The sequence below is a fragment of the Chiloscyllium plagiosum genome, chromosome 3 (assembly GCF_004010195.1).
Source record: "Chiloscyllium plagiosum isolate BGI_BamShark_2017 chromosome 3, ASM401019v2, whole genome shotgun sequence".
In the NCBI taxonomy this organism is placed as follows: domain Eukaryota; kingdom Metazoa; phylum Chordata; class Chondrichthyes; order Orectolobiformes; family Hemiscylliidae; genus Chiloscyllium; species Chiloscyllium plagiosum.
The window spans coordinates 129,331,152-129,345,302 of record NC_057712.1 but is presented as its reverse complement, the minus strand read 5'-3'; the positions used below and the strand labels follow the sequence as shown (position 1 = coordinate 129,345,302).

Here is a 14,151-nt window from a genome sequence, read left to right as displayed (position 1 = left end):
GGGGGAGGGGCAGAGTAATGGGGCAGGGATGGGGGATGGGCACAGTAATGGGGCAGGGATGGGGGGACACACTCGGTGAGGGTATGAGAATGTGGAGGGCACAATCATCACCTGATCCCTTGGCCAAAGCGCAGAATCACCAGGTGCCAATAATGCTTGGCAAAACCCATCAGCAACGTCATGAGGCTCCAGAGGAAGAGGCTGGCAGACAGGAAATTCTTCCGATTGACAGAATCTGCCACAAATCCAATGAAAATCCCTGGGGTAAAAACACAGAACGAGAGCAGAAAGACATTGCAGCATGAGCTGAAAGGAAGATTTGAACCAATGGAGAATCTTTGGCTTTCCAATTGGTGTATGGTGTGAAATCATAGCATGATCCAAACCTGACCTTAATGCCAAGAGGAGAGTGAGGTTCCTTTTCATTGACAACAAACAGGAAATCTGGACAAGGTGAGGATAGACTGGGCTGCCCACCAGACTGACAGAATCATCCAATCTGACCAATTTGATTTGTTTTATTGAGGTACTGACCTGTGAAGGTGAAAACGAAGATGAAGACAGGACCAGCCATCACCTGGTATTCCCACCCAGATCCATCAAAGGTCCACTGACAATATTGTGTCTTGTTTTTATTCAGGAGAGACAGGCAGCTAGGAATCAATGGGAGTTCAGATTATGGAAAAAACAAAACTTTCAGAATTCACTGCCTCTCTTAACGATTCTGTTTCATAAATTTCAAACAAAGTTCTTTCTTTTCCAGAACCAGCAACGCTCTGTAACTGTTACCTGAACTCACAAACAGGTCATTAAGCATAGCAACAAATCAGTCGTATACCATTCACACACACAATCTTACTCCATGTAGAGTTTGTGATGACAGGACTTGTGTGTCATTAAAAAAGAAAATACTTATCAAAGATTTCCGTCTTGCACTCATTGGACAATTCATAAAAATACCAGTTTAAGGGGAAAACCAGCATTCATGCTGTTTGAAATGAGAGTGCTGACTCGTTGGGAAGTGGACTCTAATTGATAGAGGTATCACAAAGGAAAATGTAGCAGTTAATGATGATTGACAGTTAACTGCTAGGCTTTGTTTAAAATTTAAACTGAATAAAATGACTCAGATTTGTAATGGGGAAGGGGGGAAATGAACTAGTGAATGGATGTCAATTATTCTGTTGATCCAGGTGCAGTGTTTGTTTTTTCCTTCCGCTGTGAATAATGCACTGTGCACTAATACATGTCACATCCAACACTCGCAAGTGTACCACACTGCAGCTCTGACTGCCAATCCCAAATTGGTTGTCAGTGGAACTCTTCTGGAGGGGTAGTCTATAGCCCCCTCCCCCCACCCACCCCCAAACAGTTGGGTGGAGCAAAGAATAAATCAGGAGTTAATGATGATATGTAACAAAGGCAGTACATTATCATGAATGACTTTAATCTTCATCTAGGTTGGGATAGCTGGTTTGACAGAAATAGCCATGAGGACAAATTGATAGAGTGTATTCAGGATGCCATGGATCCAACCAGAGATTGAGCTGTTTTGGATCTGGTGATGTATAATGAGGCTTGTTTAATAAATAATGTAGAATAAAAAATCCGCTTGGAAACAGTCACCATAACAGGGTAGAATTTAGCATTTAGTTTGAAAGTGACAAACTTGGGTCAGAATCAAATGTATTAAACTGAAATCTGGATAATTACAAAGAAATGAGGGCAGAATTGGCTGGAGTGGACTGGGAAAAGAGCTTAGTATCAAAGATGGTTGAGGAAAAATGGCAGGCATTTAAGAAAATAGTTCATGATTCACAACAAAGATATATCCCAGTGAGGAAAAAGGATTCTAGGAAGGGAATAACAAATCATGGTTAACTAGGGACGTTAAGGATTGTATCAAATTGAATTAAAAGAAACATAAAATGTGGCAAGGATTAGTGGTAAGCCAGAAGAGGAAAGTTTTAAAACAAAGAAAAGATGACTAAAAAGAGCAGAAAGAAGATAACTTATGCAGGTAAACTTGCAAGTAATATCTAGATGAATAGCAAGAGCTTCTTTAAATATATAAAAATGGAAAATAGAGGCCAAAGGGAACATAAGCCTCTTTTAGAGACTTTGGCGTGGGAAAATAATAATGGAGAACCAGGAAATGGCAGAGGAGTTGAATTAATAATTTACATCAATCTTCACAGCAGAAAGCACTAATAGCATTCCAAACATTATGAAATTTTCAAGGGGCTACAAAAAGTTAGCACAACTTTTATGTAGTTTTAGTGTAAGTTACTTTGGAATACTACATACAGTTCTGGTTGCCACATTACCAAAAAGATGTGGGTGCTTTGGAGAGGGTGCAGAGATGGTTCATCAGGATGTTGCCTGGTATGGAGGGCGCTACTATGAAGAGAAGTTGAGTAGATTAAGGTTATCTTCATTAGAAAGACGGAGATTGAAGGGGGACCTGATTGAGGTCGACAAAATCATGAGAGGTGTAGTCAGGGTGAATAGCAAGATGCTTTTTCCTAGAGTGGAAGACTCAATTACTAGGGGTCACGAGTTCAGAGTGAAAGGGGAGATATACGTGGAAATTCTTTACCCAGAGGGTGGTGGGTGCCTGGCACGTGTTGCCAGTGGAAATGGTAGGCATGGGAAATGATAGCGTCATTTAAGATGTATCTAGACAGATACATGAGTGGGCAGGGAGCAAAGGGATACGGATCCTAAGAAAATAGACAGCAGATTTAGATAGAGGATCTGGATCGGCGCAGGCTTGGAGGGCTGAAGGGCCTGTTCCTGTGCTGTAATGTTTTCTGTTCTTTGTAACAAGCTGGCACTCACCTTCAGTGGGTGAGTGGGAAGGCAAATTGGGAAGGCAAATGAAATGTTGGCCTTTATTTAAAAGTTGAAAATGTGTTGTTGGAAAAGCGCAGCAGGTCAGGCAGCATCCAGGGAACAGGAGAATCGACGTTTCAGGCATAAGCCCTTCTTCAGGAATCCTAAAGAAGGGCTTATGCTCGAAACATCGATTCTCCTGTTCCTTGGATGCTGTCTGACCTGCTGCGCTTTTCCAGCAACACATTTTCAGCTCTGATCTCCAGCATCTGCAGACCTCACTTTCTCCTTTATTTAAAAGTGAATGGTTTACAAACGTAGGGAGGTTTTGCTTGTCAGACCACAGTTGGAACAGTTTTGGTCTCCTTATCCTAGGAAAGATCATCACAATTATGGAGGGAGTGCCTTATGAGGAGAGATTGAGTAGACTGGGCCTGTACTCATTGGACTTTAGAAGACTGAGAGGTGATCTTATTAAAACATATAGGATTTGCCGAGGACCTGACAAGGCAGATGTGGAGAGATTGTTTTCCCTTGTGGGAGAGTCTAGGACCAGAGGGCTCAAGTCTCAGAATAAGGGGTTGCCATTTAAGACAGAGATGAGGAGGAAATGTCTTTCCTCTCAGAGGGCAGTGAATCAGTGGAATTGTTTACCATGGAAGGCTGTCTCAGCTGGGGCATGAGGTATATGCAAGGCTGACAGATGTTTTAATTTGTAAGGGAATTAAGAGTTATGGGGAAAGTTAGTGAAGTGGAGAATAGGGTTATCAGATCAGCCACGATTTCATGGAATGGCAGAGCAGTCTCATGGACTGAATGGCCTACTTCTGCTGCTCTGGTTGTATGGCTTTTTCCAGACTTTACAGGAAGAATGCATCCATTATTGAATCCCACTATTCCACAAATGTGTAACAACTCAATTAAATCATCAGGTCGAGTTTCCTGACTGACTGCTCTTCAGGACAAAAGCAATTCACCCCAGATTTCATCATTAAAAGCTCTTCTACTTACTAACAAACTTATTCTTTAACAAATGGTAGAGAAAAAGGATTATTTATCTACTACTGCGTAACTTAAACTCTATCCCTTTAAAACCCCATATGCACACACACGCACTCACTCGGAATAAAACAGACAAAAGACCATTTTTGTAACAAATATTATGGATTGAAAAGTACAAACAAAGAAAACAAATTGATCAGAAGTCCAGATCACAAGGTGGAGATCTCTTTCTTAGGCTGTTCTTCTGACACACTGCGGTCTGCAGAGCAATGACTGTTCAACAGCTGATCAGATCGGCAAAGGTTTATTTTCTTAGAATTCTTTCTTTCAAGCTTCTTGCTTTTTTTTGTCTCTTGGAGAGATGCTTCCAGCCTCACTGATGTCATGAGTCTGTCGAAAACTGAGACTCGACCAATCTGAAGGCCGTTGTCAGGCGGCGTCGTTCCTTAACTCCTGGTGTCACTCTGTCTGAATTTTGTAACAATCTCAGTGCTCCAAAAGCAACATCAACTTCTACAGCTCAAATATACACTGCAATCCCATTTGAGTTTTCAAGTTGAAAACCTCTTCTAATGTTATAGCTTGAGAGCAGTGTTTGATTCCATTCTTGTTAATGGTCCAAAAGGAGAATTCTGTGCTTCCTGAATTAACCACACACTGAATTACAGCTGCTACTGGTCAGGCTGTTCCATTCCCCTGAACAAACCCTCAGGAAATCAATACCAAAGACACATGTAAATAACCTAACAACTCCTACTAGAAGATTTTATACAGCTTTTCATACTGAGATTGCCTAAGTAAGAAGTGAATCGTTAATTACCCATGAAAGTGCTAACTGGACTAGACAGCAATATAATGCTAGGTTAATTAAATAAATACATCGAATCTGATCACAACACAGACAAAGGATAAAATAAAAGGGAATCAAAGGGAAGGAGATAGTGTTTTCAATATTTGCAAGAGCACGGTAATGGAGAAAATAATCAGACTGAGGACAGAGGGACTTCTGGGAGCACCCCAGTGTTATCACCCACCAACTCTCCGCACCTGGCATCCCCCCATCCAATGGTATTAAACACAGTCAGTGAAGGAATCAATATTGGGGAAAGGATAATCTGCTATTCATTACTATCCCCAGTTCTGAACATGGAGATTACCAAAAAGGACACACACATACACTCTCACACTCAAACACTCTCTCTCTCTCACACACAAATACACTAATGCAATATCTGGAAGAAATTAAGCAAAGCACAGGTAAATATTCAGCTCAGGTGACTTGGAGAGTGGAGGTCCTGTAGTCGCACCCTGGGTTGTGTTAATTCACAGTTCCATGTGACGCAAAAACAGATTGAAAATTGTGTTGCAAAGAGAGGATAAGGAAGATGCAGTGGATATGGAAAGGTTGCGTGTATGTGCAAAATCTGACAGAAGGGATACTGTGGGAAAATGGGAATTTGTTCATTTAGATACCAAGAGTGAAAAAGCAACAGATTAGTCAAATAAACAGAGAATAAGGGCAGAATTCTGAGGTGTGGGGGACGTCTAGGTGTTCCACTGCATGAGTCACAAAACGATAGTATCAGGTACAATAAGTAATTCAAAAGGTTATTGGGATGCTGTCCTTTATCACAACGGGAATTGAACATTAAAAAAAAAGTAAAGACTTGTGTTATACAGGGCATTACTGAGAGCACATCTCAAATATTGCATGCAGTTTTGTTCTCCTTACTTAATGAAGGATGGGAATGGATCGGAGGGTGTTCAGAAGAGATTTATTGGATTAATACCTGGAATGAGTGGGTTGTCTTATGAAGAAAGGTTTGACAGACTGGGCTTGTTCTCACTGGAAAGAGTGACGGGTGACTTGCTTTAAATTGTAAGCATAAAGCATAGAAAATAGGAGCAGGAGTAGGCAACTGGGCCTTTCAAGCCAGCTCTAATATGATCATATTATCATAAAATATTAGCCATTTAATATGATCATGGCTGATTATCCGATTCATTATCCTGTTCGCACCTTCTCCCTATATCCTTGGACCCCTTTAGTCCTAAGCATAATGTCTAACTCCTTCTTGAAAATGTTCAATGTTTTGGTCTCAATAAATTTCTGTTGTAGTGGATTCCACGGGCTCACTACTGTCTGGGTGAAGACATTTCTCCTCACTCAGTCTGAAGTAACCTATCGCATAGCCTTAAACTGTGACCTCATATAATCCATGAATTAGAGTCATAAAATCAGAGTCATAGAGTATAGAAGATGTCTTTTGACCCATCGAATCTGTGCCAATCTATCAATACGAGATGCACTTTACAGCATTTGGCCCACAGCCTTCAATGTTATGCTGTGGTTCTGTTCACCGAGCTGGAAATGTTTGTTGCAAATGTTTCGTCCCCTGTCTAGGTGACATCCTCAGTGCGGATAGTTGGTCGTGTCGTTTCGTGGCTAGTTGGTGGTCATGGATGCGGTTCGTTAGCTGTCTTCCTGTTTGTCCTATGTAGTGTTTTGTGCAGTCCTTGCATGGGATTTTGTACACTACATTGGTTTTGCTCATGCTGGGTATCGGGTCCTTCGCCCTGGTGAGTTGTTGTCTGAGGGTGGCTGTTGGTTTGTGTGCTGTTGAGTCCTAGTGGTCGCAGTAGTCTGGCTGTCAGTTCAGAAATGCTCCTGATGTATGGTAGTGTGGCCAGTCCTTTGGGTTGCGGCATGTCCTCGTTCCGTTGTCACGAAAACACTATATAGGACAAACAGGAAGACAGCTAACGATCCGCATCCATGAACATCAACTAGCCACGAAACGACACGACCAGCTATCCTTAGTAGCCACACACGCAGACAACAAGCAACATGAATTCGACTGGGACAACACTACCATTATAGGGCAAGCCAAACAAAGAACAGCCAGGGAATTCCTAGAAGCATGGCACTCATCCACAAACTCCATCAATAAACACATCGACCTGGACCCAATATACCAGCCACTACAGCAGACAGCTGAAACTGACAACTGGAAGCGGCAGGGACAAGCCACTATATGCTGGAGGAAACACCACAGAAGCGCTTCAAAGGAGGCTCCCAAGCACTGAGGATGTCACCTAGACAGGGGACGAAACGTTTGCAACAAAAATTTCCAGCTCAGAGAACAGAACCACAATAACGAGCACCCGAGCTACAAATCTTCACCCAAACTTTGAACTTCAATGTTATGATATTTCAGGGGCCCTTCCAAATACTTTTTAAAGGTTATGAGGTTCCCTGTCTCAACTGTCCTCCCAATGCAATCCAATTTCCCATCACTGACTGCTGAAAATAAATCCTTAAATTCTCTCTAAACATCCTGCCTTTCATTTTAAAATTATACTCCTTTGTTCTTGATCCTTCAACTAAGGGAACAGCTGATTTCTTTCAACCCAGTCTATGCCCCTCGTTATCTTAAACACTTCAATCAGATTCCCCCTTCAAACTTCTCCACTCTAAAGAAAACCATCTGAGCTTAGCCAGCCTCTGTTCATCGCTGAAATGCGTCATCCCAGGCAATATCCTGGTGATCCTCCTTTGCACCGTCTCCAGTGCAGTCATATCCTTCCTGTCGTGTGGTGACCAGACCTGCACACAGTGCTCCAGCTGGGAACCTCACCAAAGTCCTGTACAGCTTCAGCGTAACCTTCCTGCTCTTATAATCTATGCCATGTGGCTCCCTAACTACCATGTTAATCTGTCCTGCCACATTCAGGAATTTGTGGATAAGCTTTCCAGGATCCTCTGTTCCTCAGAGTCTCCCATGTCCTGCCATTCATTAAGCACTCCCTTGTCTTGTTCCTTCTGTCAAAGTGCGTCCTCACATTTATCACCATTAGATTCCATCTGCCCAATTTTTTATATCCTCCTGTAACCTTTCTATTCAATATCAACCCCCACCTGGCCAATCATCATGTTATCTGCAAATGTATCATCCCCTTCACATTTTCTTCGATATCATTAATTTATATCACAAACAATAGGGGACTCAGCACTGATGCGTCTGGTACACCAGTGCACGCCAGTCTCCAGTCACATATACAGCCTTCTACCACCAACCTCAATCTCATGTCACATGGCCAATTTTGCATCCAACTTGCCAAGTTACCCTGGATTCCATTTGCTTTTGCTTTTACTTTATTGGCTTCCAATGCAGGACCTTGCTGAAATCTACATAAACCACATCAACTGCATAACCCTCATCTAAACACATTAAATTTTGAGGAGGTGACAATTAGATTTTTTAGACATTACCTTCCTCTGATCAAGTGGAGATTTATTATTTCATTCAGAATTTTCTTCAGTAGCTTCTCTAGCACTAATGGGAGACTCACTGGCCTTCCAAATTGGAACCACATTAATAGTCTTCTGGTACCTTACCGGAGTCCACGTAGGAATTAGAGTTTTATTAAAAATTTAACTGAATGGTGAATCATACATGAGTGGCCGAATGGTCTATTCCTGATCCAATATCATATATCGACCTAGATGTTAACTCATTATTACACATGGGATAGCAATGGTTACCCTTCTGTATAAAGGGATCAGACTGCTTATGGAATGGATAGTACTGTTCTATACAGTACTGCCAAAGCAGTAACTAAACCCAGGTCTAACACTTTATAGCATTCAAATTGGTTTGTTACTGAAAACAGACTAAGGTCCCCAGAGCCAGCACTATGTATTTACCCACATTAAAAATGGTCAGCCTCATGGTCCACTCAACTCTAAATCTGCCCAGAATTTCTGAAGTGTTTTACTAGAATCAGCTCAGGGTGATGCTGGGAGCTAGCTGACTCATACAGAGCATCCCCAGAAGGGACTACACAGGAGAGAGAGATCGGAATACCTCATCATGTATTAAATAATTCAGCCATGTCATTTTGATCATTTTATATTTTATTTATTGCAGTGATTTGTTACGATCTGGAATGTTCTACTTTAAAAGAAATTGACTAAATATATGGAAGGAAGAGTTTAGAGGATTGTGGATAAAGACCAGGGTCTTCTAGGATAATATTTTCAAAGAAGAGAAAGTGAGGGCTGCAGATGCTGGAGATCAGAGCTGGAAATGTGTTGCTGGAAAAGCGCAGCAGGTCAGGCAGCATCCAGGGAACAGGAGAATCGACGTTTTGGGCATAAGCCTTCCTGAAGAAGGGCTTATGCCCGAAACGTCGATTCTCCTGTTCCCTGGATGCTGCCTGACCTGCTGCGCTTTTCCAGCAACACATTTCCAGCAATATTTTCAAAGAGCCAGTTCAGGAATGATGTAAGATTTTGTAAATCACCTACAAGTCCTGAAACCAGCCCACATCACCTTTGTGCAGAGTTCTGTTCAGAAAGACATGTCCATTCTGCCTCATCACGAGTGACTTCTCTATTGCTGGCTACCACATCCCTAATAACAGGTGCGAATGTTTATTGCTGCTCCTGATGTCAAATAAACTGACCTCAAGTTCCCTGTTTTTTCTCTTTCATTTCTTGCATGACAAAGTTTTAGTTGCTGCTTTCCAATGTCTGGGGACTGTCCTCAAATCTCAGGAACTTTCAAGAATTATAGAGTTAGTTATACAGCATAGAATAGGGCCTTCAGCCCATCATGTCCACATTGACCTATCTACACTAATTGTTCTTTCCAGCAGTTGGCTCACAGCCTTGAATGTTACGACATTTCAAGTGCTTATCCAAGTACTTTATAACGGTTGTGAGGTTTCCAGCCTCAACTACCCTCCCAGGCAATGTATTCCAGACCTCTACAACCCTCTGGTAAAAAGAATCCCTTAGATTCCCTCTAAACATAAGACCCAGGAGCAGAAATTAGGCCATTCAGCCCATCAAGTTTGCTCCACCATTCAATCATGGCTGATCAGTTTCTAAATCCCTTTGTCCTCCTGATACCCAGGAATCTATCTATCTCTATCTTGAAAATACTCAGTGATCTGGCCTCCACAGCCTTCTGTGGCAACAAATTCCATTGATTCACCACTCTCTGGCTGAAGAGGTTTCTCCTTATCTCCATTCCAAAAGGTCTTCCTTTTAGTTTCTTTTTTGTGAATCTCCTGGTTATTTATTTATTTATTTTCTTTATTTAACCCCCACACTACCACCTAAGTGCGGTAGTGCTTATTTTTCTTCCTTTTAGTCTAAGGCTATGTCATCCTGCCATCCATTTTACAATTATGCCCCCTTGTTATGGACCCTTAAACGAAGGGGAACAGCTGCTTTCTATCCACCATGTCCAAATCCCTCATAATCTTACACACCTCAATCAGGTTCCCCGCCCCCACCACCCCCAAACCTTCTCTCTGCTCCAAAGATAACAACCCATTCTTATCCACCTGAGCTAAACTGCTCTATCCCAGGTATTCTCCTGGGGACTTTCCTCTGCATTCCCTTCAGTGAAATCACATCCTTTCTATAGTGTGGAGACCAGAACTGCAGTTTGTAGTAACTGGAGGTCAGTCATCTCAGCTCCAAGACAACTCTGCAAGAGTTCAGGAATTCCTCAGGGTAGTGTCCAAGGCTCAATCATCTTCAGCTGCTTCATCAATGACCTTCCCTCCATCATAAGGTCAGAAGTGGGAATGTTCACCAATGATTGCACAGTGCTCAGCACCATTCGCAACTCCTCAGATACTGAAGTAGTCCACTTTCAAATGCAACAAGATCTGGACAAATATCTAGGTTTGGGCTGACAAGTGGAAGATAATACTTATTATAAATGATTTTTGCCTGTATAGCATAAGAGACAATCTAGCCATTGCTCTTTGCCATTCAATAGCAGCACCATCATTGGGGGTTACTGGACTCATCACATAAACACAGTGGCTACAAGAGCAGGTCAGAGGCTTGGAACACTGCAGTTAGTAACTCACTTCCTGACTCCCCAAAACCTCTACCATCTACAAGGCACAAGGCAGGAGGAGGATGGAATACTCCCCACTTGCCAGCTCCAACAACACACAAGCAGCTCCACACCATCCAGGATAAAGCAGCCCACTTCATGGTATCACATCCACAAATATCCACTCTCTCCATCACTGACATTCATTACCAGCAGTGTGCTCCATCTAGATGATATACTGCAGAACTTCACCAAAGACCCTTAGACAATACCTTCCAAACCCACAACCACTTTCATTCGGAAGGACAAAGACAGCAGATAGATGGGAACACTAATCCCTCCAAGCCACTCACCAAATTGACTTGGAAATATATCGCCAATCCTTCACTGTCACTGGGTCACAATTAACTTAGTCTGTAAGCTGGGAAGCTCATGTACAATTGGTCATCCTCCCTTGTATAATGTCCAGTTCCATCTAAACATACTACACACTCAATGTGGGAAGTCACACATGAATAATAAAAAGGGGAATAAGGGACACTATCCAGGAACTCCTTCCTGAACAGCAGTGCCCTGACACCCTAACAACTGCAGCGGTTCAAGGAAGCTCACCACCACCTTTTCCAGGACAAAAAAAGATGGGCAATAAATGCTGGCCTGACCAGCAACATTCACTTTCGTGAATGAATATAAAAACCCCACTGAACAGAGTCACACACACTGGCAGAAAGAACAGCCCAGACTCAAAATCATTTGGCTATTTTCAGTTCCTGCTTGAGTGAGTGAAAAGCCCCACTCTTTCCATTTTGCTGAAGTAAACAGCATCTTCCTTATTCTGGCTACTCATCTGCTCCAAATGTCTGCTGCGAACTTTGTGACTGTAGCCCAGAGATTTAACCCACACTGACTGCTCTTGTGATTCACTCCCAGCTCTGCCCTGTCGCTGAAAACAACTCTTACTGTCTCTCCATCCTGTGCTGCTCAAACCTTATCCACACCTCCTGTCACCTCCAGTCCCACACTCCCTCCTCCAAACTCTCCAATATGTCCAATGCTGTTATCTACATCTCCCTTCCAACAAGCCAGAGCTCTCTAGTTCTGATTATAAGTACACACAGACCAATTGGTACCTGTCCTCTGCATTTCCAAATGTCTGTCCCCCTCTCAGGGGTTCACCCATGGTACTCACCTGTCCTGAGAACTGGCATTATGGCATTGTTCCCCAATCTGCTCATCGTTCTCCCTAGGGAGACAACTCTTTTCTCCAAACTGAATGTCCTGGGCTAGGGGCTGGATTACAATGGCCAGGAGATAGCGGTCCAGTTGGTTCAGGAGATAGGTAAGCACAAGGCAGCAGAGAACATGGAGAGGGTAGGCACCAGCCTGACAGATACCCAGACACCCCATCATTCCCAAAATCCAAACTCAACTCTCAGGAACTCAGTCTCCCTGCCAGAAAACGTTCCTTAAAATGACGACAGCAACAGACGGTGTGAACCAGTGAATGAAAAGCTGAGGCCTTACTCAGTCTCACTTCCTTTATCATACACCAACCAAAAATAGAAACTGCAGAAATAAATAACAGAAACAGAAACCCAGAAATCAACTGTGATGACCATCACTACCAGACACAATCAGGCAGAGAAGACCCACAACCTTCACCAATGAGAAGAACAGATACTTGGGAATAACAGTCCTCCTGATTTGGAAATACACAATTCCTTCAGTGTTAATGAGCTAACATCTTGGAATTCTCTCCCATAGAGTATTGTGGGTCGACCTACAACACAGACTATTGCAGTTCAGGAAGGCAGCTCATCACATTTCTGGGGCATTTTTTGGGGGAGCACAGGGTAGAAATGCTGGCTCAGCCATTAACACTCATTAATGAACAATAAAGCACATTTCAGGCACTGCATGCCAGAGGCAGAGGAACTGAATAGTCAGTTTGGTGGAAAGGGATGGATCAGGTGGCTGCTATGTGCTGAGCGATGTTGAACTTGCTGGAGTTTGGTGCTGAATATCAAAGCAAACGGAAAGTATTCTATTACCGTCTTGAGCAGTACCTTGCAAGAATGTACAGGCTTTGAGGAAGTAGGGGCATGTGACATGTTACAGAAATCATGGTTATTAATTTACTCCATTGTGGCATTTACGTATTTAGTCCAGTTAAATTCCAGTTCCATGATTTTTATTGGGGAGGTATTGGAGATGGCAACATTAATGAATCATAAGAGGTGGTCTCTTATTGGGGATGATTACTGCCTCCCACTTGTCTAGTACCATCAGTCTAAACCTGGATTCTGTCTAGATTTTGCTACCTTTGAACATAGGCTGCTTTAGTATGAGGAGTCACAAATGGGCAAGTATCCATGAACATCCCTATTTCTGACCTTATGATGGAGAGAAAAAGTCATTGATTAAGCAACTGAAGATGGTTGGACTGAAGAAATTACCCTAAGGAACTCTTGCAGAGATACGCTGGAGCTGAGGTGACTGACCAACAACCACAACCATCTTCCAATGGTATGACTCCAACCAACAGACAGATTTGCCAATTCCTGCTGACTCAGGTTTTGCTAGACCACCTTGATGCCACACCCAAATCATATTCTGCCTTTGAGAGAGAACACAGGCAGTCACTCGCACCTCAGTTTAGATTGTAACCATATTTCCACCAAGGCTGCAATGAGGCCTGAAACCAAGCATTCCTAGCAGCATTTACACTGGGTTTAGGTGCACAAGAGAACTCAGATGCAACTGTAATTCTAGATTAGTGAATGTGTGTGTGTGGGTGGCAGCCACACCCTGGATAGGCTGAGATGTTTTTCACTGGAGGATAATAAAATCATGAGGGGCATAGATAAAGTCAAGCGCAAAGGTCTTTCCCTAAGTTAGGGAATTTCAAAACTGGGGGGGGCATATTTTTAAGGTCAGAGGAGAAAGATTTAAAAGGGACCCAAGGGGTAACATTTTCCACACAGAGTGGTTCATCTGTGGAATGAACTGCCAGAGGAATTGGTAGACGCAGATATAATCACATTTAAAAAAACATTTGGACAGGAGTAGTAAAGGTTTAGAGGGACATAGGCATAACGCAGGCAAGTGTGACTAGTTTAGCTTGGGAAATGTGGTTGGCACAGACGAGTTGGACTGAAGCGGCTGTTTCTGTGCCGTACAACTATATGACTCAGTGCATGTAGGAGCCGTACCCCAGTGCGAGTCAGTGTGTGTGGGAGCCGTACCCCAATGAGAGTCAGTGTGTGTGGGACTGTACCCCAGTGAGAGTCAGTGTGTGGGAGCTGTACCCCAGTGAGAGTCAGTGTGTGTGGGGGCCGTACCCCAGTGAGAGTCAGTGTGTGTGGGAGCCGGACCCCAGTGAGGGTCAGTGTGTGTGGGAGCCGGACCCCAGTGAGAGAAGACGACTGTGGAAGGCAGACACAGCACAGGA

At 43.1% G+C, this 14,151-nt stretch overlaps 1 protein-coding gene across 1 annotated transcript in view; it reads right to left on the bottom strand.

Moving 5' to 3' along the window:
* LOC122540137 (probable anion transporter 3, chloroplastic) overlaps window positions 1-13,042 on the bottom strand; it is a 24,931-nt gene extending 11,889 nt beyond the window's left edge. Inside the window, exons 1-3 of the mRNA XM_043675444.1 lie at window positions 11,890-13,042; window positions 535-653; window positions 112-259 (exon numbers count right to left, since the gene is read on the bottom strand). Of these exons, the coding sequence (XP_043531379.1) occupies window positions 112-259; window positions 535-653; window positions 11,890-12,110 (488 nt within the window). The 5' untranslated portion in view covers window positions 12,111-13,042. The remainder of the gene's footprint in view (window positions 1-111; window positions 260-534; window positions 654-11,889) is intronic.
* Window positions 13,043-14,151: the final 1,109 nt, after the last annotated feature.